General features: G+C 40.8%; 1 protein-coding gene across 1 annotated transcript in view; it reads left to right on the forward strand.

The window, feature by feature from the left end:
• Nucleotides 1-23,147, forward strand: part of GAP43 (growth associated protein 43) — a 92,524-nt gene that overhangs the window by 31,202 nt on the left and 38,175 nt on the right. The window contains exon 2 of the mRNA XM_089508184.1: nucleotides 12,599-13,211. Within this exon, the coding sequence (XP_089364310.1) occupies nucleotides 12,599-13,211 (613 nt within the window). The remainder of the gene's footprint in view (nucleotides 1-12,598; nucleotides 13,212-23,147) is intronic.

A 23,147-nucleotide genomic window follows, 5' to 3' on the forward strand; every position in this document is an offset into this window, starting at 1 on the left:
TAAATAAATTACTTTGCCAACCAAACAACCATAACAACAAAAACAGAGAGGCAATTACTCTAACACCAACTGTCATAACTGACACTCTCTCTCAGAAGGACTGACAGCATCAACATTCCATAATGCAAGTGTCAACTATCAACTGCCACTGGAACTGTAATAGGTTCTGCTACAGCTCTATCTTGTGGTCACATACATGTCATTTCCTAACAAGGACCAGGTACAAAAGGCAGTAAAAGATAGGTAATAAAGGCCCAGCACAGATGAGCGATTAGCGGCATCCTCCTGGTGAACTAGGGCTAGATGAGGCTGGGTATTTACATGCCCAGAAGCCCTAGTCCACGAGGAGGCAGCCATAATTGCTCACTGCCATCTACACGGACAGCACCATGATGGCATGAGTGTGGTGCAGCGCCCAAACTGTGCTGGCTGGAAATGATGCGATCGGGGCGCGCAAGCGCACCAATCACACCCCTTCCAGGAAGTTGCTTTCAGCAGCTTCTTTTTGCTATCGAGAGGGGGCACATCATTGCCGTGCCCTTTGGTTGCTGCGGCAACAATGTGGGGCAAAGATGGGTAGCATGGAGCTGCTCGTCTGTCAAGCCCCAAAATTTCAAATCCCTTTAGCAACTGAAAAGTAACATCCCTTGCAATCCGTCTGTCTTTGACCCATACAAAGCTAACTGCTCCTTTCTTAGGCAGAGAATGTTCCTTAGGCAATATTCTCTCCTTAAGAAAGGAGCAGTAAGCTTCACATATTCCGGGGCTGCTGGATCTCAAAGGAAGTTATATTTCTGTTAATGGAGTTGAATATTTTTACCTGGCTTTTTAGTGCCCTTTGTCCTGTATGATTTTAACATCTTTGCCTGATGAGGAAGCTGGTGAAGTGTTGAAAGCTTGCATGATGCTTTTTTTTTTTTTTTTTTTTTGCATTTTGGTTGGCAATACAGATATCACTCTTTTGTGTTTTTTTATTTTGTTGTGTTGTGAGTGTCTTGTCAGTAATGCAAAATCAATGATAAGACCTTAGAATGAGATACTCATTCCCAATGAGCAGTCCTTTTTTAAAGGGAGTAATTAATTTTGAATATCTTGAGGACTGCGGTCCTTCTTCCTAAATTGGCTTTAAACCATTGAAAACAAAAACTAGAATATCCATCTCTCAGAGATATAGGCAGTTGCTGTTCCTTTGGGAGGAGAACTGATCTCTCTCCCCTATTTTTTTTTTATTATGGTCCATGCATGATAACTACACAGTTCTGACATATAAGAATCCTATTATTGTGCTGCAGAATGGCAGGGATAGAAGCTGCTATCTTATTCTGTCCTGGTGCCTTCACACTATATAGCTGGGTTAAGCGAAACTGTTTCTGGTGCTAAATTGTTTCCACGCCTTAGAGAGTGTGAAAATTTCCCCTGGCCCCACTTCACAGGTCTATGTCCTGCTAGCTCAGTAGGTACAGTTGACAGACTATTTTGCTTTTGCATTTCTGAGCCACTGAATATCAGTTGTCTCTAGGTTTTACACATTACCCCTTTGATTTTCTCTTATAGAAAGTTTATGGATGAATTTATGACTGGTGTGGAAAAACCTAGTTATTATACCAATTATTTGTATCCCACAACATCACTGAGCCATTGGGCTATATGTGCATTTGCTTATGTGTATCTCCAAACTTTTAAATAAATGAAATAACGAAAGTAAGTCAACTGTTGCCTTTGCTCTTTTTTATGTTGTCTAGCCATTGTAGACAAAGCATAGGTTTTCTGTGCATAGATTATTTGGATGTGAAGCTGTGCCCATGGTCCAAACAGGAATTATAAATGTAGACTCCCCATCCAACTTTGATCTTTAATTATAAAGAAAGCTGGCCTTATAACAAGTAAGACTCAATTGGAGTTACTTCCTTTGAACTGAAGCTGACTCAAAATAAACAATGCAGGCAGTTTCAGAATACAAACCTAAAATAATTTACTAATGGCTTTTACATTTGCATTTACATGCAGAGAGCCTACATCTTAACTAGCTAATGAAAATATTAGGTAAAAGAAAGATCACCAGTCATTAACTCACCATCTTGTTGATGGAGAAGTGAAGATGAGGAAGAGATCTGGAAAAGGAGAATAATGGAGATGAGACGTGAGACTGGGAAGGGGGGAGGCTTTATATGACCAGAGAACCTAGAAAGTTTATCAGACAAGGGGAATTGGAAGTATAATCCGATGGCAATCTGAACTCAGTCATGGGATTTAACGTTATTGCATGATAACCCACTACACACAAATTAAGGCAATGGGAAGTCAGTCCGAATGCAATCATGTGGTTTCACGTTATTACGTGATAGACTGCCACACGCAAATTTGGGCAATGGCATACTATTTTTGGGCAATGCGGAGGCAGTTCGAATGCAATGCATATTCATGTAATTGCGCGAAACTAGAGATTTTAAGTGAATGCGTTCTGGCCCCACTTCCTTTTCATTCAAATTTAAGAGAAATTCCTCCCATTTTATTAACTCCTAGGAAGTTTCCCAGATCACAGTTATTTAGATACCCAAAAGGTATTTATGACCATACATTTCAAAGTCTAGGAAAAGAAAAATAACCAGAAAACAGTAACTAGAAGGATTTCACATGCAGGAAATTCTATCCTAGCTAAACCCCAATTGCTCAAACAGCAAGACAGAGGATGAAAGACAATGCTGGAATTTTCCAACAAGTAAATCACTTTTTCCCCCTTCTGAGGTGGAGGACGAATGATTAGACTATATCTGTCTAGTCTCCCTTCTAGAGGGTGGAAATAAGAGACTCATTCTCCTTCATATTTGAGGAATGATAACTAGAAAATGATATTGCCCTCCATTCCTAATTTGAGGGAGGATGGTCCTGATTATCTTCAATTCTCTCTAGTACTACCTGACATTGAAACACAGTGATGCCTTCCCCCACTGATCTTGAATTAACTACTGATAGCAGGGATGTCATGCTCCAGTGCCCTGTGCTTTCTTAATGTAACATAGGGAAGACAATGGAAATAGACTGGAAATTATTGCTGCATTTCAGGATGTGGAACAATGCTGGTACACTCAAGAGATTCTGATGTGGAAGAGATGATGGCAAAATGGAGATTGCAACTGGGGAATTTTTGATAAGTAATCATTGGCTTTGATACACATACTCCATGAACAAGAAAGAGCAGCAAAAAAGTAAGATGAAAGAAATTGTAGAGTGTAGGTCAGAAAACTGGGTGAACAGTGTGAATCCAGTACTTTGGGCAACAAAGCAAAGCACAAGTTATTTTGGTAGAGATAGATGGGATAATACACAAGAAGAACAGAGATTGCTGTTTTCTTCCAATGGAGAGCAGAAAGGACTCTAGAGAATATATGTAATGAGTTTTTGTCTGAAAGAAGATCAATAGTGACCTTCCCTTTTAGGGCTGGAAAAACTCAGTATATGAAATTACAGCTTTTTCCATCCAAGGGTTTTTCTTTCTTTTTTTCTTTCTCTAGATTTCGTTTTTCTTTTTCTTTTTTACACTTCCAGCCCCTAAAGTATCATCTTAAAAGTTTAAGAAGATTCTTTTTGAAAGTCTTAAGTGAGTGATTATTTAAAGAAAAGTTGTGTGTGTGTGTGTGTGGGGGGGGGGAGAGTGTGATTGACAATTTTTGTACTGAGGAGTCTTCTGATATAGTAAATATAGAGTATGTACAGACCATTATTTAATTCACTTTGGTCCAAAACACACTGCAGAAATAATCCAGTTTGAGACAGCTTTAACTGTCCTGGCTCAGTGCTAGGGAATTCTGGGAACTGTAGTTATGTGAGACATTTAGCATTTTCTGTCAGAGAGCTCTAGTGCCATGACAAACCACAGTCCCCAGGATTCCCAAGCACTGAGCCAGGGCAGTTAAAGCGATCTCAAACTGGATTATTTCTGCAGTGTGTTTTGGACCTTGGACTCACATCTGAGATTATTAAATTACTATTTTATGTTCACGAATTTGCTAAACCAGCTTTTCCAAAATATGAGAACATGGGATTTTGGTATCATCAGTATCAGTTCTTTAGCGCTCCAATGGGCTAAAAGATATAGAACACATATGAAGATGATGTGTGGGTTACTAATCTTAAAGATGGATGAACCTTCCTTATTTGCTTTTGGTAATGTCCATATTTTAAAGAACTACTTCTTTCTGTCAGTTTCTACCTCCATGTGTAATTTTTAAAAAAAATTAGTCCACACAATATCTTAACACTTTTTGTATGCCATTTCCACAAAGCACATTTTTGCAACCACTTCCCCCTAAGGTATGCCTTTTTGTATGCCATTTCCCCTAAAGTATGCATTTTTCTATGCTTTTAAAAAAGTCATTTAATTACATCAGAACATTCAGAGAAGTGTGAAAAATAAAAGATAATTATATTCTGTTCCATGCTTTAATTTGGGAAGTGTGAATAGCTCTGTTTGTATTGAAGTGCACACCAAATGAATTTTTCTCCTAGTCCTCCTTCTCCCAAATCCCCAGGAACTCACCAGCTTTAGTCTATGCCCACAAGATTTCCTGGTAAATTGAAAGGGGGGAAAGGATCCTTGTGATACCTTGAAGACTAATTATTGTAGCCTGATCTTGGAGCATCTGAGAAAGTGGATTGTATTCCATAAAAACTCATACTGAGATAAATGTTAGGCATAGAGATAATGTATGTGTGTGTGAATGAAAATATATTATTTTATTATTTAATTATATTATTTTCTGTGCAGAAATGCTGACTCCTGCACAGAAAGTGGTGTTTCCTATGGAGACAATGCTACAGTAGGAACTTATTCTATGTAAAATTTGTACACGAGTTTTTTGTGGAAAGTATTCTTTCTGTAGAAAACAGCATTTTCTAAGATAGATGTGGAGATATTCTTAGTTACAGAAATATTAATTTCTTGCAGCAAATGCTGTTTCCTGCATGGAAAAGTCTATTTTCTGAGCAAACACCCCTCAGCCAAATTTTGCACAGAATAAGTTGCAAATTGTGAAGATTCTCATTAGTTCAGAATTCTCCTCATCAGAGGTTGTCCCGCCACACACACACACATTCTAGAAGCATGTTTTTCAACCATTTTCCAAATATTTTCAAATATTTTCCATCCCTAGGTGAAGGCAGGTGTGGTTCTTTCCCCTTCCTCCAACTTCTTGGTGAGGGAGAAAAGGCTATTGCTTGTTCACTCAATGAGGCTGATGTGAGAAGCCTTTGGAAAATATAGATCTATATCCCTTTCCTTGTCTTTCCACCAGTATCATGCCACCACCGGTAAAGTGCATCACACAATTTTCAGACAGGGGGAAGAAACAGTCACTCTGAGATAAATTTAGTCAGATTCAGCAGTGTTTGTTCCAAAGATGCTGGCAGGTAGCAGTTGACAGCCCCTAGTTCAGCAGTGACAGAGGGGAAATGCAGAACCATGCTCTTGCTGTGAGGAAACATTAAAGTACAAACTGAAAATGCTAGTACAAATACACCTGCTGGCACACCATCTGGGGTGGTTTTACTCTTATCTTCAGGATCAGTTTTCAGCAAGTATGTTGAAGAATTTTTGCTCAACCCCATGGCATTTGAGATGTGACATCATTTAAAGTTGTCCCTCCTCTCCATGCTTTTTAACTAGTATGTTAGGGATCCAATTGTCTGCCTCTTGGACTCTCCAGGGGCTGCAAAGACCTAAACTTCCTAAGTGGCTAGAAGACCTTCTAGTCTGAAAACCAAGTTTTTGTTTTTGTTTTGTTTTGTAAGATTTTAAATAGTTCAGGAATCTCTTGCCAGTACTTTAAAAGGAGAATTAATAGTCCTGGAAGCTGCCATTCACTCCTTTTTCACTATCTGGAGCAACTGTGTTTTACTAGAAGGTGGGTTGCATGTAGCTCCAAAACTACATTTCTCATCTCCCTCATCTGTAGTCACTGGGAAGGTATTTGGGTATTGTTATGCAGGTGGTACCCAATTCTATTTTCTTTGACAGCCAGTGAAGCTGTCTGGCCTGGCCCATAGTGGCCTGAATGAGATCCCATAAAAATGAAGTTGGAAGAGCCAAGGGGCTCAGTCACATTACACAAGTATAGCATTATATTCCACTTTAACTGCCATGGCTCTGTCCTATGGGATCTTGGGATTTTCAGTTTAAGGAGGGGTATTTAGAATTTTCACCCACAGAATTCAAGTGCCTTCCCAAATTAAAAATTCCAGGATTCTTTAGGATGCATCCATTGCAGTTGAAGAGGAACATAGTGCTTTCATTGTATAGTGTGAAAGGGTCCCTAAGGGCAGCCCTATGAGTTGTTGGTTTCTAAGTCCAGGAATCAGGTGTTCAGGATGTGGTTGTACTTCCAGGGGCATAAGGCGTATACAGACAGGCCAAAATAAAGCTGCTTTGGATCACTTTGGAGGTATGCTGTTTAAATTATGCATGCGCCCTAAGAGTCCGGAAGCTGCACCAAAGCCATGTTCCAGTCCTTAGGACTGGAACGTGGCTTTGGTGCGGCTTCCGGACTCTTAAGATGCAGCCATCATTTAAACATCATACCTCCAAAGTGACCCAAAGTAGCTTTACTTTGGCCTGTCTGTATGGGGCGATATACAGTTTGGAGCTGCTTTTAATCTAACATTTTGATCAGAGACCCAGGTGGCTTTGGTGTCTTCCTTTAACCAGCTTCAGGTTCAACTTGAGTTGGTTCAACTGTACTTTTTCCTGGACAGTAATAGCATGGCCATGACAATCTATGTTCTGGTAAAATCTAGGAGGGAATACTGTAATGCATTATATATGGGACTAGCCTTGAAAATGGTCTGAAGCTTTTTCAACTACTATAATATAAAGCCGGCTAGCATGTGGCTGGTTTATCTAGAATCAAGGTAAAGCCATATTACATCGATTCTGAAGGAACTCTACTGGCTTGCTATTCTTTATCCTCCTCTCTGTTGTTTTAGGAAGAACCAACAGCCCAGACTATGGTCCAGTACAGACCGGCACTTTGCACCGGCCTGGGGCCAAAAGTAGGGCTTGGGAGAGCAGAGCATCCACATGCTCCTGAGCCCTACCACATGCAGCGGGTGCCATTTTGGAGCACTGCTGTTCACACGTGGCATGCCATGATGACGTGCCTCATGTGCCACGTCCAAACCGCGTGGCACACGAGGGATAGCACAGTGCCATGCCAGGGTGCTTATGGTGAGCGGTCTCCATGGTAACGATCCAAGGGAGAAAGGGGAGGCCTCTGGCCACCTCTTTCTCCTCATCTGTACAGGCCCCAAGTTACCAATCAAGCCCATTATTGCCAATTTAGACTGGCAGCAGTTCTTTAAGTTCTATGCAGAAGTCTTTCTTACTAGGTGCTACAGAATCCTTTTCACTGGTGATGCCAGGGTTAAAGACTTGGATTTTCTAGATGAAAAGCATGTATTCCTTTGCTGTGGTCTTCCAGCCCCAGCCCCACTCATCACATCCAAAGCTTCCTTCTGCTTTGCTGTGAGTCTTTAGTAATTACCTGATTACAATATTAATAGGATGGCATGCTCTCATCAGCATGTCCAATCCACGGGCTGGTGGATTACTAAGAGAAGAGAAATATGTACATCAGATTGAAAAGAAACCTAAAAGATGACATTTGTTCATGAGTAAAAGTCAGAACAGAGCTTATATTTACATTTAAGCCCTAGCCAGGAAATACTTAAATCAATTTAGTGCTTGAAGATGGCTTATGCCTTGCCTTAGACACATGCTGTCAGTGCCTACTATAGGTCATTTTAATACAAAGTTAAAGGCACTTCTTTGATAAATAAATCTCCTGATGGTAGAAGGGATATATTTCAAGGCAATAACATATTACTGAGAGAAATAAATTCTGGTCATTCAATTTATTTAGCATATTTAAAGCCACTCTTCAGCAGTGCTTGCAGAGTGGTGTAGAACAGAACATTAAAATCAACACTTACATTAGTGAGCCATAAAAATCATGGTAAAACAAGGCATAGTGGAACTATCAAATAAGATGAAATGCCAGAATAAAACCTCATCCATCACTCTAAAAACATAGTTTCATCTGGTATGAAAAGGAAACAAGGATGGAGCCAGGTGCACCTTTTCTGGAGGTGGAATTCCTGAAAGTGATGGCACTGCAAGACTCACTGTCACCACCCACCTGATTTCAGAAGGGAGTGTGACCCAGGTCAGACATAATTGTTGTTAGGTTTTTTTCAAGTTGACTCTGACTTATGACAACCCCATTATAGGCTTTTCATGGCAACATTTCAGCAGAGTATGTTGCCATTCTATTCCTCGTAGGCTGAGAGAGTGTGACTTTGAGGTCACCCAATGAATTTCTGTGGCTGATGAGGGATTTGAACCCTGGTCTTCAGGAGTCCTAGCCCAATAATCAAACTACTAGACCACTCTGGTTATCTTGTTAGACATCACCTACCTTCAGAGGGTGAACATAATTGCAACAGGTGTCAACGTGGAATTCCAGAGGTTGAGAGAAATGAAACAAGCAATCTAGAGTTGATTGCCAATTATTTATAATTGGATGGGTAAAGTAGGGTACTTACAGCTAGAAAAGAAGGCACAGCTTTGCATTATATTTGTATGTGCTAATTTGGATATAAAGGTGCATATTTAGAAATAGTTCTCATAATCTGAATAGAAAGATAGAACATTTTGCCATAGTGAGGAAGCCCGTGGATTGGGATATGTGTGCTTCCTCAATCTGCTCTTCACGTTAATTTTAAAATGGTACTGGCCAGGATCTACCAAACAGAGGTCTGTCTCCTGACTCCCTTTCAAAATACAAAGTGTGCAATATGTGCTCTGTGTGAAATCTGAACATTCATGCTGTGCAATACTAAGCATTTTTACTGAGCTCAGTGGCACTTAGGCATAGTTCAAATTGCATCCCTGGTCTGACAGAAGAAGGCTGGATATCTCAAATTAGGTGGAGTTCTGCTTGCTCCTTTTCATGGATGTGCCCTCTTTTTCAGAACTAAAATTTCTGTCTGGGAGGAATGTTAAAATATCTGCTGCTGCTTTGTCTCCTACCTGCTGATGCTGCCTTCTCAATGCTCCAAGAGCTGTGCTAGGAGAAGGGACAGAGGCTCTCTTGGCAGAAAGCTTGGAGAGCTTGCACAAGAGATACAGAGATATATAGAGAGAATGAAAGAAAGAGATACTCAGACTCAGAGACAGACCCAGGGATGGGGGTGGGTGGGCAAAAGAGACAGATTTGGAGGGGGAAAGAGAGCTAGCTGAATGAGGCAAGTGAGGGAGTCTCCAGCTGTGTAGGGTTGAAAGAACGGAGCAGCTTGGTGAAACAGATGTGGCAGCTGTTGGAAGAAGAAGGGAAAGGGGAAAACAAAATCAAAATTGTTGTTATTTAAAAAAGGAATATTTCTAGTAACAATTATCACAGCTAGAGTCACAACTAGGAGTAATGAAAGTGAGAGTCACAGTTTGACAGTCAGTCACAGAGAGTCAGTCGCAGTCAGTATGTACGTACGTCTTCTTTGTTGCTTTTCAAAATACGATAAACATAACTTAGGTTAATGCTGTAGTTTGGTCAGTCACAGGACAAATTGCAACAGCCTTGAATTGATGATAAAGAACAGTAGAACATCTCTTCACCAGAAAAGGTCTAGCTATCATACTACAGCAGGCCCTTGGGATCTGCTGAGGTTTGGTTCCAGGACCCTCCTCCCCATAAATAACAAAAATCAGTGGAGCTTCAATTCCCATTATAAATAAGGGGGTGGTAACATTGGGGATTGCATATATAAAATGGCAACATCAAGGTTTGCTTCTTGCATTTTTGGAGGGATATTTTCAAGCCATGGATGGTTGAATCCATGGATTCAGAGTCTGTGGATATGGATTGATAACTGTATTTGGGGACAGAAGATGTGAAGGCAATAAGAGTGGATAGGAGTGGTCCTCTTGCATTTAACAGTCAAAAAGTATTATTGGGCAAATAAGTGCCCAGAGGTAGAGGAAGTTTATTAAATTATAAAACACTAACAGCAAAGGATTCTGATAAACATCATATAATATACAGGCCCTTTTTACCTTGACTAAGGGATGTGGTGGCTTACCATTTAAGACACCAATTCTGACGGCCATAAGGTCAGAAGGTTGGCAGTTGGAGGCTATGCTGCATGATGGGGCACGCTTCCATCATTACTCCCAGCTTCTGCCAAACTAGCAGTTCAAATGCATGCAAATGCAAGTAGATGAAGATAACAGCAATCCGTGCAGTCATCATGGCCACATGATCACTGAATCATCTTTGGACAACACTGGCTTTTTGGCTTAGTATTGGAGATGAGCACTGCCCCCTAAAGTTGGTTTCAACAAGACATTCATGTCAAGGGAGACATTTACCATTACTTTTTACCTTGACTAAGCTAGCAAGGTTTTGATTTATATAATTAAAGGGAGACAAAAGGATACATTCCTTATATTGGAATTTCTGTTATGCATTTCCACCTTTTATCTAGTGCTATAAACTTTGTCTTCAAGATTGCTTTTGTTGTTGTGTGCCTTGAAGTAAGTTGTAAGTTACGCTGACCATAATGTGACCATGGGGATTTCTTGGCAGGATTTGTTCAGAGGGGGTTTAGCCTTGCCTTCCTCTGAGGCTGAGACAGTATGACTTGCCCAAGGTCATCTACTAGGTCTCCATGGCTGAGTGGGAATTCAAACATTGGTCTCCTAGTGTCCTAGTCCAGCACTCAAGATTTCTGTACTCAGTGGAATCACTAGGGGTGTGTGGACTGCACCAGGTGACACCTTGGGGTGTGCCCTCACTGCTCCTTAAATACTCACATTTTGTCAGAAACAGGCTGTGGTATTCACCTACTTCCCTTGAAAATGCCTTAAGAGATGGTAGACGTGGAGTGAAGCTCAGTGGGAAGAGAAAGGAGAAGCCCCAGAATTTTTAAAATTAGAGAATCATAAAACTTTTGTAAAATATGAACATTCATACAGTGCATTCCTAAGCATTTATACTCAGAGGTTTCTTCTCCTCCCCCATTCAGTAGGACTTAGTTTCAAAAAAATGCACATGAGATTATAGCCTGAGGTGGAAATGATGAATAAATAAGTGTAGAAAGCATTTCCTTTGAAGTAAAATTGTCTTATTTGTTAGCCACAAAGTTAAGAAATAAGATGTCAACACTTAATAGAAGTTCCTTCATCTATCACAATTAGAAAATCTTCAATATACCACATCCCTAACAGTGCAAACAAAATTGGGGCAATGCTTTGGCTAATATGTCAGTCAGCCTGATCCTGTGCTTGATTACTGGGGAGTGAAATTCATTTAATTCAACAGTACTTAATTATAAATAATCCTGCATGGTGGATTATTGCTTGATGTTAAGTGATAAAAACTTTAATGTAAGCTACAAGAATGGGCACTTGTCTAGCCAATACCCCCATGCTAGAGCAGTTTTGGCCTCATAAAATATACATCAAACAGCAGAATAAAACCTAGAAATTTAATCTGTTTATAACATGAGAACTCCTGGCATGTGATACAGAAATTCCACTGATTTCTGCAATCCCACATTTTCCATCAAAAGTGTGATACTTCAGAAATCAGCAGGAACCCTGTTGATGATCAGCCCCATGTTTACTCAGATGAATGTCCCATCTTATTTAATGGGACTTAGGGCCTAAACAGACAGCCCCAAAGGAGCAGCGTCATGCCACTTATTTGAGTGCCGGATCAGGGCCATGGCAACTGCATGCCGCACCCTAATCTGGCATTTTTCCAGGCCAAAAAGAAGCAGCAAAATGGGTGGCCTTGCCACTGTGGTGGCACTTTTCAGCACTCTTTGGGGTATGCGGTGTGTAGTTACCACACTGCTGGAGCACCACAACACTGCCCGCTGTCTGGTCGAGTGAGCAGAGTGACAGCAGCTGGTGGCAGAGTTGGGCTGTGTGGCGTACAGCCACCACTCCCCCACTCCACCCCGATGTTGGCCCTTTTGGCTGGTCTGTTTAGTCTCTTACTCCTAAACAAAGGTGCATAAGAGTGTGACTGAAAAGAACACAGGCATCACTGGTATTTATTAAGGAGAATAACAGAAGAATTCAATACATTGACTTTCATGGGACTTTCTCCCAGGTAAGTGAGTATAGGATTGCCGCTTAGGAAGTACTGGTATCTCTCTTCTTTATGTTACTATGATAGAAATACTTCTTTTTCCCTATCTGTGAAATGTTTCAGTTTGGATTTCTTTTTAGGTTAAATTGTAAGATATTTATACAGTACATACGAAATTGACTTAGCACATGAAATATGAGATAGAAGTGACACCTTGGACTTGGATTTTTTATTTGATCATGAACTGGTAGGATGTTTGCATAGTTATGAACTTTCATTATTGTACTAAGTACAGCAAACAAAGAACAGGAAAGTCTTGGTAACCCTTTTATTCTCAGTACACTAATGTATCTCTTGCAACGTGCTGCCCAAGACATCTAACCAGCATACAATGGATATGTTTGCTTTGAGAGATTTTTTAATTTTATCTCTTCTATTTTTTCCTTTGTAAGGTTGAAAAAAATGATGACATTGACCAAAAGATTGAACAAGATGGCATCAAACCGGAAGATAAAGCTCATAAGGCAGCCATCAAAATTCAGGCTAGCTTCCGTGGACACATAACAAGGAAAAAGCTCAAGGGAGAGAAGAAGGGAGATGTCCAAACTAATGATGTTGAAGCTGGCGAGAAGAAGGAAGAGGTCCTTGCCAATGGTCTCACAGATGGCAAACCTGCTATTACAGAAGCTGCTCCAACTGAGAATGCACTGCCTGCAGATGGCAAGAAAGGGGGAAGTACCCCAGCAGATGAGAAGCAGGGGGAGGGCACAGCTGACATTGGTTCAGAACAACCTGCCCCCAAAGCCACTAGTCCTGCTGCCCTGTTGGAGGAAAAGCCCACTCCTGCTGCCACCGAAACAGAAAGTGCCACTAAAGCTTCCACTGATAATTCACCATCCTTGAAGGCCGAGGAAGCCCAAGTCAAGGAGGAACCTAAACAAGCCGATGTGCCTGACACTGTCACCACTGTCGTTACACCTACTGCTGCAGAGGATGCTACTGCCAAGGCAACAGCACAGCCCCAAGCAGAGACGGCAGAGAGTAGCCAAACCGAAGAGAAGACAGGTATGGTAATATTGTTGAGGAAGAAACATGACCTGGTATGGACTGGTGAGACTAGGGTGGGATACATGGAATGAGAAAACCTAGTAATGGCTTTTTTATGGAAACAGTGCAGTCACAGCTTTGATGAGGAATAGAACAGGCATCCATCTGTTCTGAGTGGAAGACAGGAATAAATCTCAGCAATAAAGTTCTGTGATAGGATCAACCATTTGGGCCAGATGTCATAACCACAAAGAAAGACAAGGCACCACAAAATGTAGGACAGTCAAGAAAAATGTAAGACGTTACCAAATAAAAGCTAGAAACACTCATATAAATGTAAATTTATGCTTCTTAGTCATGCTCAAAATGGAGGATATTTTGAAATTCTTCTTGAACAGAGGGTTGAATGTAGGGCATGTTCTGGAAAGGGAGGACATCTGGTCACCTTGATTTGGGCACTCTGTGAGCAAAGTGTGCACTCCTTCCTGCCAAGTTCACAAGCAGGGTTCACTCATAGGGAAAAGAAGCTCTTATTTAAACTTTGTGAGGGATATGTTTCAAGCACTGTATGGAAATCATTTCCCTCTTTGTATGTAATGTCCTGGTTTATAGCTATTGAGACATTTTATTAGAAGATGGTTACCTGCTTATGACAATATTTCTGGCCACTTAGCTGTACTCTAAAATGATTAAAATAACACAGGTTAGTCATTCCAGTTGCAGAGAAATGTATACTCTACACTGCTGAAATAAGAGGTTGTGCCATTAATAATATCAAAATAGTTTTATTATCAGTTGGAAGTTTATTGTGCAAGAGTGAGGCAGGCCCAAAGGCTTTAGTGTGGGATAACCTGCAAAAGTTGTCAAACCTGAGATGAAAATGAGAATTGTGTGTGTGTGTAATATACAGAAGTGGATTAGTCATTATCTCTCTCTAGGAACAATTATAGTCAGGGTGGGGGTGAGAGAATGAACATCTCAAAGTTCTGATAGGATTTTCAACACCAATATCAAGAATTCAAAATGAAATGTGACAAACTGAAATAAAAACAATCTAGATATGTAGTGCAGGAAGGGATAAAGACTGTCAGACCACACATCCCATGCTTTGTGACCTCTTTATTTGTAAATATCTGTGTACCCTGGATTTGGGGGATGCTAATTTGAAATGGTGATAAACATTTGAAATGGTGATAATCAAACAATAAAAGATCTAGAGCTCTCAGAGAATCTGAAGAGTAGGCAAAAACAGAAAACAATACATTCTCCTTGGGTAATGCTTTCATTGGCTTTATTTCAAAGGACTTTGGTGGAGATTAGCCAAGAATGATTTTGAATCAGTTTCTGCCAAAAGGGTCTGTAAATCTCATGAGAGAGTAATGTCTCCTCTAACATAAAAGCAGTAAGACAAAACTTTCAGTGGGATGAGCCAAATAAGCAATGACATGTGAACTGGCCTTCAATTGCTAGTCCTGACTGTAATAGACCAATTGAATCAACTGTAGAATGGTATGTCAACCTGCATGTAAATTCAACTGATTCACCTGGTTTACTCTAGTAATTGGTTTCAGTCCATAGGTCATATGTACAGTTGTTTTTCACAATTCTGTTGCCATAAAAACTTATTTTGAGCATAATCTGGAATTCTCTTGATTTGTATGAGGAAAAGGAAGGGAGAATGGTAGTAAAGATGCTTGTGGAATATATAATGAATTTTCATGATGAGAGAGGCTCCAACTCTCATTAACTCCATGCAGTCCTATTAAGCTCAGTGGAATTGTGCTAAAGCAAATGGGATGTCTGACATTGGGTACAGATGCTCAATTCTCAAATATATCAATGCATGCATGAATTCAGTATTTCAGTACTGTTTTATGAATTAGCAAAGAGGTTTGACTTACTGCCATTGCAGCAGCATCTAAAGCAAGTACAACAGCTCTGATATGTGTCAATTATAATGTGCAGCGTCATATATAGATCACGTGTAAAGATCACACATTTTTAAGTCAGTATGGTATAATGTTGGATCATTATCCTGATTTGGCAGGGACAGTCCCTGTTAAACCTCTGTCATCTCACTTTTTCAGGTGCTTTAAAAATCTCCCAGTTTTACTCTCCTCCTTCCACTTTCCTCATTTGTTCACACTTACTTCCATTGTTGTAAACTGATTTTAAAGTGGAAAAGTGGTTTGCACTCAATTAACTTAGTGAGATTTTTTGGGGGGAGGGAGAAGGGGCAGAATTTTGCCCTTTCCCATATTCTCATGCAAAAGCAAACTGCTGCAGCCTCATTGAACTTATGTGCACTTTCTAATTAATAACTTTTTCCATCTTGACCTTCCAGGTGCTGCTTGGACACATGCGGTCCAGGTTTCATCTGTGAAATGTTGGAGAATATGGTTGAACAGTGAATCAGTATGGTGTAGTAGTTTGGGTGTTTTACCAGGCCGGGGTTCAAATACCCATTCGGCTATGGAAACCCAGTGGGTGACCTTGGGTAAATCACACTCTCTCTGCCTAAGGCAAAGGCAAAGGCAAACCCCCTTGGAATAAATTTGCCAATAAAACTCCATAATAGATTCACTTTAGGGTTGTCATAATTCAGAAGTAACTTGAAGGCACAAGAACTCCAGGAGACCAGGGTTCAGATCCTTGCTCAGCCATGGAAATTTGCTCTAAATCACGGTATTTTAGGTATACAAGAAGGCAATGGCAACCCTCCTCTAATTAAATGCACCCAAGAAAAACCTAGGATAGAATTGCTTTAAGTCAAAGTTGACTTGAAGGCACATGACAACAACAATAAGCACCACACTAATGCATTTCGCTATATAGTGAATAAAGGCCCTTAGCAAAGTATATGACATGGCAATATCTTCATGTGAATTTTTTCCCATCAAAAAACTGTCTTTATGGAAATGTTCTGCAAGGATAACTAAAATAAACAAGAACAACGTAAGAATAAACCCAGAGAATCAGTCTCTCCTTTATTGGTTAGAATTGGTTCAGAAAAATATTCTGTTCAGCAGAGACCACAGAAAGTGAAGAGTTGACAGAAAAAGCAGTCAATTTTGATGGTTCTGGGAAGGCAAAATATCAGGAGGTATTTTAAAAGAAATTTCCATGGTTCTTTTTAATACTGACAAGCTCTTCCTGCATTGCAAGCTCTTTGAACAGAGCACATGTCAGGCTGGAGAACATGCCCATTTCATGTGGCTGATTCAGCATCTTAATATTCCACTTGATATAACTGTTTCAGCCAACACTAGCTGATGGTTTCTGAATTAGGAAAACAGGTGGGATTCATTTGGTTCACATTTTTACAATAATGTAAACTCAAATTTTCTGCACTGATAGAACAAAATGCAGTTATGCCTCAGTATATGTGCTTCTGCAGAATTTGAAATGCTGCACAATTTTCTAATTTAAAATGTGTGTTAAAATGCCTGTATTAAGGGAAGTACAATATAGGAGGAAATGTTGCTTGCAAAAAACATACATTAGACAAATATGTGTAAAAATGTGTATTTTGAGAGAAATCTTCATACAATTTCTTGCAAATGTTTAATAAAATCACAAAATTATACAAAAATATACTGAAAGTAACTCCACATTAAAAAAATAGATACACAGAGCAACTAAAATTGAAAGATTCATTCATCCATGAACTGAACACTTTTAAAATGTATTCACTGAATAGTGAAAAAAAGAGAAAGCTAATGGTAAAAAAAAGGAGAGAAAATGAATATAAAAAGTGGCATATTATACAAGTGGACTGATTATATTAAAACACATTTGACAGTATTAGTGCAACATTGATTAACTTGATTGAGCTATTAGTGGGAAATTTAATTTTTTCTTGGAATGAAGCTGAACAAAAATTGATATTTGCCTAGCCTAATTAGTGCTAAACTAACATGGGCTGAATATTTCACAGAATTATTGAAACAAGGATAGGGACAAAAATTGTCTGCATTTACTCAACATGCCATCTTGTGGGCCCTTGCAGTCATTTTATGAAGGATACAGTAATACAAAAGAAAGAATGAATATTAATTTTCCATTTATAATACTTATGTGACCTTTCAGTTCTTTAGGCCTGGGCCAGACACTCAGTCTCGATTCTCAACATTTTAGTTTCATGTTCTTAGTTTCTTTTACTTTCAACATTTTAGTTTTATGTATTTTATTGAAAAGGGTATGCAAAGGGACCTTGTAGCGCCTTTAAAAGTAAGTATTGGAAAGAGAAAGGGCTTGAGAGAGTGGGAAATTGAAGAGCTTTCCCTTGCTGCTATTTGAAGATTGGCTTCATTTTTTGAAAAAATGAATACATTTATACATAAAAGGTTTTGGGGCTGCATGCAACTTATAAGTCACACTGTGCTTATAGTGGACTTATTTTATACCAAAGTTCCTCTGGTATTTTGTACCAGGTGAGTCTCAGAACGAACACATAAAAGGATAGTTGAGTGGCCAGTATGATGTTTTCATTATCGAATAATTTGGTTTATTACAGTAGGCCTTCCGTATCCGTGGACTTTACATCTGCATATTTCAGCATCCGCGGACAGCAAGCCTGATCTCGGGGAAGGCAGAGGAAGACAAGGAGGAAGGAAGAAGGGGCAGCCTCAGGGCAGGGTGGTGGTGAGAGAGGAGGAGGAGGAAGGAAGGAAGAGGAGGAGGGAGGAGGAGGAGAAAGGAAGAGGCAGCTAGGGGGTAGAGAAGGAGGCAGCCACGACAATTCAAATCTTTCCAGATCCATTTCCTTGCCTGGTCCCTCTGCCTCACTCTTCCCCTCCCTTCCCTCCACACAAAGCTGAAGGGGCCTCCTCTCCATTTCTTGGGGCAGCCTGGCCAGGGACCACCAGGAAGGTAGAGGAGGAGGAAGCAGCAGAGGAGAGCAGTAGGTGCTCCTGAAGCATCCCTCCTCCTCCTCGGGTCTCCTCTGGGGCGATTCCTCCTGGTCCTCTCCCTCCATGCTTTCCTACCTAAGGCGTAGGATCTGGGCTGGTGGGGGTCATGGAGGACAGCTTTTAGGGGCAGCCTGTGAGTTTGAGCAGCAGGCAGGTGGGACCAGGGGCCCCTCTGATGGCAGCGGTAGCAAAGAGAGCCCAGAGGGGCTGTACTGAAGCTGTTGGAGGAATGAGGAGGAAGAACAAGGAGAAACTAGGAAACCCCTGACAGACCAGAGTGTAGCAACCTTTGGTGGCTTCTGCTGAGGGGACAGACCAGTCAGAAGGGAACCCCGGAGAACGAGGAGGAGGAGGAGGAGGAGGACCCATACTTCCCGTTCCATCCCTTCTTTCTTCCCTCTTTCCCTTCTTCCTTCCTTCACTGCCTGGAGGGGAGGGGGAGAGGGGAGGCAGGAGGCAGATGGAGGGGGGCCTTCTCCTTGGTCCTGCCCCTGGCCCCAAACTCCCCTCCCTCCAATGGGGAAGGGGTCCCCCCTCTTCCTCCTCATCCTCCTCCTCCTCTTTTCCCACCAAAAAGCACAGGCTCACATGGCCTCATAAGTAATAGATCCTTTCCTCTGCAGCCTCCTCCTCACAAGCAGTAATGTAGTAGCAAATTCACAACTTCTAGGCAGCCTCAGGTTAGGGACATAGCGAAGGGGGGGGGTCCTTGGGGTCCAGACCCCCCCCTTCCATTAGATACAATGAATGGTGCATGCCTCCACACCTCTGCACTCAAGTCCCATTATAATGGTGGCACTTAGTCTGCCCCCCCTTCCCAAAATCCTGGCTATGTCCCTGCTCAGGTGCTCTTTCAAGTGCTAAGCAGGTACAATTCCAGGATGATGCCCTTTTTTGCTCAAATGATGAAAAGATTGTTTCCTTTGATATGTTATCTAAATACTGAAATATTATAAACCCATTGGCCCATTACAGACCGCCCAAGAGGGGCGGTCTCGGTCCACTGCCGGTTGCAGCACGGAGGAGTCGCAGCAGCCAAACCGCGCGACTCCTCTGCGCTGCAATAAAGGAGCGCGAAAATCATGCTTCTTCCGGCAACCCAGAAGAGACATCGCAAGTGCCAACGCACGCACTCGCAGCATCTCTTCCGGGGTGCGATGTCAGGATGCTGCGCATCCGCGACATCAAAATGGCAGCGCCCATCTGTATAGGGCACCGCCATTTTGACGCACTCATTACACGCGAGGGGCAAGGCGCGTCAGGAAGCGCCGCCCCCACACGTAATCACGGCGTGCCGACAACGCCTCTTGGGCCCATCTGTAACGCGCCATTGAAACTTACAAGATTGCATCTATGTAATATATATGAACATGCTTATTTACACAGGGGCTGTCACTGAATGCTTATTCCCATTAATAGATGCTGTTTATTTGAAGGAATCTGTATAATGTTGAAAGTAGTTCATGTGGTTTAGAAACATCTTCTGAGATCCATACTCAGGTGAAGACTCTGCAGAAGACTATGAAGACTATGTGCTCAACTAATCTGCATCACTTTGGTTAGTTCTTTGAATGGAGTTAGCCTAATAAATGTGCAGTTATTTTATTCTTGCACACAAGAAAGGAAAATTAAAATATCTTTTCCCACTGGGTGTGATTACAATATTTTTGCACATTTTTGGCAATTTTTTGCACTTTGAGGTTTTTTTGGTTAAAAAAAAATGTATGGTGGCTTTGAGCTTTGGGCTACAACTCTGGAGACCAGGGTTCCAATTACCAATCAGCCATAGAAATCCATTGGATGACCTTACATAAGTCATACTCTCTCAGCCTCAAAGGAGAGCAAAAGCCCCAACATATCATGCCAAGAAAATCCTGTGACGCATGGCATTAGGATTACTATAAATCAGAAATGGCTTGAAGGCACACAACAACAAAACAATATCTTTACATGCAAAGAGTTTTTGTGCAAAATATATTTTTTCATACAAAGTGTCTCATTTTGGTTTTCAAAAAAAATCCTGAAGTGTGAAAAAATTATCAACAATTAGGCATTTTTTCCACTGAGGTGTCTTCAGATGCTGAGACAGCCTTTCTCCTCAAAGATTAGAAAAATTGTATTTACTGATTTTTGTACATCTCTATATAGGATTTGTAAATAATAGAGGAAGAGCAAGACAGCAGACAGCAGCATGACACTTTTACTGCTGAGATGAGCAGGGTCTTGCTCTTGCAGCAGATTACAAACAGGACTTCAGGCATTGAATGGATGCATACAGGAGGTCAAAGTGGGTCATCCATTATTTTAGGCACTCCTTTTCAGATTCTAAGACTTAAGTCAAGTTAGTCTGGAAAATCAGTATGCAAACCGATCTTGTAGCATCTTTGAAGCTAACTGAAAGAAAGAAAATCTAACATGAATATTTCTTGAGAAATTCAGTGTTCTCTACCTACACAGGAGCCTGTGGCTTCACAAAGGAAGGAGACATGCTGGATTCCAAGGAAATGTCTTCTTTGAATTGCAAATAGACATTAAATTTCCTTGACTTTGAAAATCTACCAATGACCAAAGGGGGAGGGACCAGCCTGCAGATAGCCCTCCCTACCATCTGAACTAAGACCAAAACCAGAAAATGCAGGTCTATGACTAACATCTTCAATTTCTTTCTCCTGTTTGTCTGATGAAGAAGCCAGTGTGACTTTGGAAACTTGCAACATGTAATTGTGCATTATGGTTGGCCCAATAAAGGTATCATTTTTGGATGTTATTGAAAGAAAGAAGTTGGTAGTAGGAGTTTTCATAAAGACTCTTGGTGGCTGGCTTTTTATCACCTACAGACAGCTTCCAAACCTCAAACAGGTACTTTCCTACAGTAGGACACACAACACGGATATGGACACTGATGCTAAACCTTGCCACAAACCCAGATACCAACTCTCACCACACATCTTTTCAGGAGAAAACTCTCCAAAATTCACAGGAAACAGGGACGTAGCCAGGATTTTGGAAGGGGAGTCCAGAGTAAGAGCCACCATTATAATGGGGCTTGGGTGTGGTGGCGCAGTGGCGCACACCATTCATTGTATCTAACAGAAGGGGGGTTTGGACCCCATGCCCCCCCCCCCCTTGGCTACTTCCCTGCAGGAAAGGATGACTCTTGCTTTAAAAAAGAAAAAAAATCATGTTATTTCAGTCAGTAAAGGCTAGCACTGCAATTGGCAATGGAAGTCTGCCAGTAAATAAATTGATCCAGTTGGCTACCAGCCAATAGCACTGGATGGCTAATTTTCAAGACACACTTGGCTACTGCTGTTACAAATAGTAAATGCAGGTCAGCTTCCATTTTTGGCAGGGCTGTTGATCTCCGATGAATTTTATAAAGTTATTACCTCATTCTTTTAATCTAAGGACATGAGCTCATTGGTGACATTGACAGAGGATGACTCCCTTGCCCCCCCCTTTTATTCGTCCTTTGTTTCAGGAAACATGATGTCATACAAAGAGGAACAAGAATGAAGGAATTGTCCAGTCTATCAAATGACTGCACCTATTTCAGTACATCCAATTATCCAACCTTCCTCCTCTTTTCCTTTTTCATAGCTGTAGTGATAGCTTCTAGATAACATAGTATGCAGGATCTGTCTCTTTAAGATTGTAATGGCCCCTGACTCTCCTTTGTAAGTGGATGTTTTTTTTTTTCTTTTAAATTTAACTAGGCCTGGTTGTGAAAAGTTAAACTGTATGTGAAGTACATGGTCAGCATGCTCGGCAGATAGCAGGTTGACACTGCCTGATTTTCTGCTCCTTCTGAGCTCCAGAGGGCTGCTGGTTCTCACCATGATTGCCATTTGGGGTATGATGTCTGATTACTTCTTGGACTATGGTGTTATACTAATACTACTACTACTACTACTAATAATAATAATAATAATTTTAAAATCCTATTAAAACAGCATTAAGGTTTTTTTTAAACCCAGCTATTTAATACATTTTTCAAATGGAAAAAAAAGTCTTTTGAACTCCAAATTGGGAGGGGGGTCAGTGAAGATCCCATGATGTACACAATGGATGCCTACAAGGGCCACACAATTCCTATCCTTTGTATAACATGCTTAGGTTGTAGTGTTCTCATTGAAAGTCTCCATAATATACATATTAGAGAAAATTTTACAGGCAATGGCAACAGATGGCATCCATGCAAGTGGGATGTTGAATCAGATCCAAGTGCTAGTTATAATTTTAAAGGAGCTATTTTGGCAAGTGAATCTTATCCCCCAAACAAGTTGAGCACCATAGATAGCCCCTCTTAAGTTCAAGATAAACCATGGAGAGAATTCATCACCTCACTGATATGAAAATCCACAAATATCACATTTGAGGGCATCTCATCTCTCACCTTAGTGCCAACGAGTTACAATTCATCTCATACAGTATCTTTTTCTATATCCAGGAAGGAGGGAAGCAAAAAAGTACAAATATGATTAAAGATAGTTTTTCTTATCTTTATTATTTGTGTTCATTAGCCTCTCTTTACTTATTATTTACTAGGAGGCCTAATGGACTGTGCTTAAGCTTCTTTTTTAAAATTGTGTTTTCCAGTGTGTATATCAGAAAGGGTTAATGAGTTCACTGAGATTCTTCTTTTAAGAGTTTTGTAATTCCTACAGCAGGAGTAGAGAATGTGTGGCCCTCCCAAAGTTGGACTGCAGTGTCTATCAGCCATAATCAGCATAGCCAATGGTGAAGAATCATAGGAACAACACTCAAGGTCCACACATTGTTTAGCCTTAACCTTTGTGGTGTTAAGTGCTGTAGAGAACACACTTGCTGCTCACAGGATCTACATTCTGTGCAAAGTAGAAAAGAAATGGTGAACGAAAAGCTGACATTCATAAAATAATAGAAATGGACATGAGGAAAAGTAACAGAAGAAGAGGCTGCTTCAGTCATAGACTCATATAGTTGTAAGGGGCCTCATACACCATCAGTTCCAGCCTCCTGCTCAATGCAGGATCCCCAGCTAAAGCTTCCCTAGCAGGTA

The sequence above is a fragment of the Sceloporus occidentalis genome, unplaced genomic scaffold (genome assembly GCF_023333645.1).
Source record: "Sceloporus occidentalis isolate IW3139 unplaced genomic scaffold, rSceOcc1.0.p SCAF_2, whole genome shotgun sequence".
NCBI classification, from domain to species: Eukaryota; Metazoa; Chordata; class Lepidosauria; order Squamata; family Phrynosomatidae; genus Sceloporus; species Sceloporus occidentalis.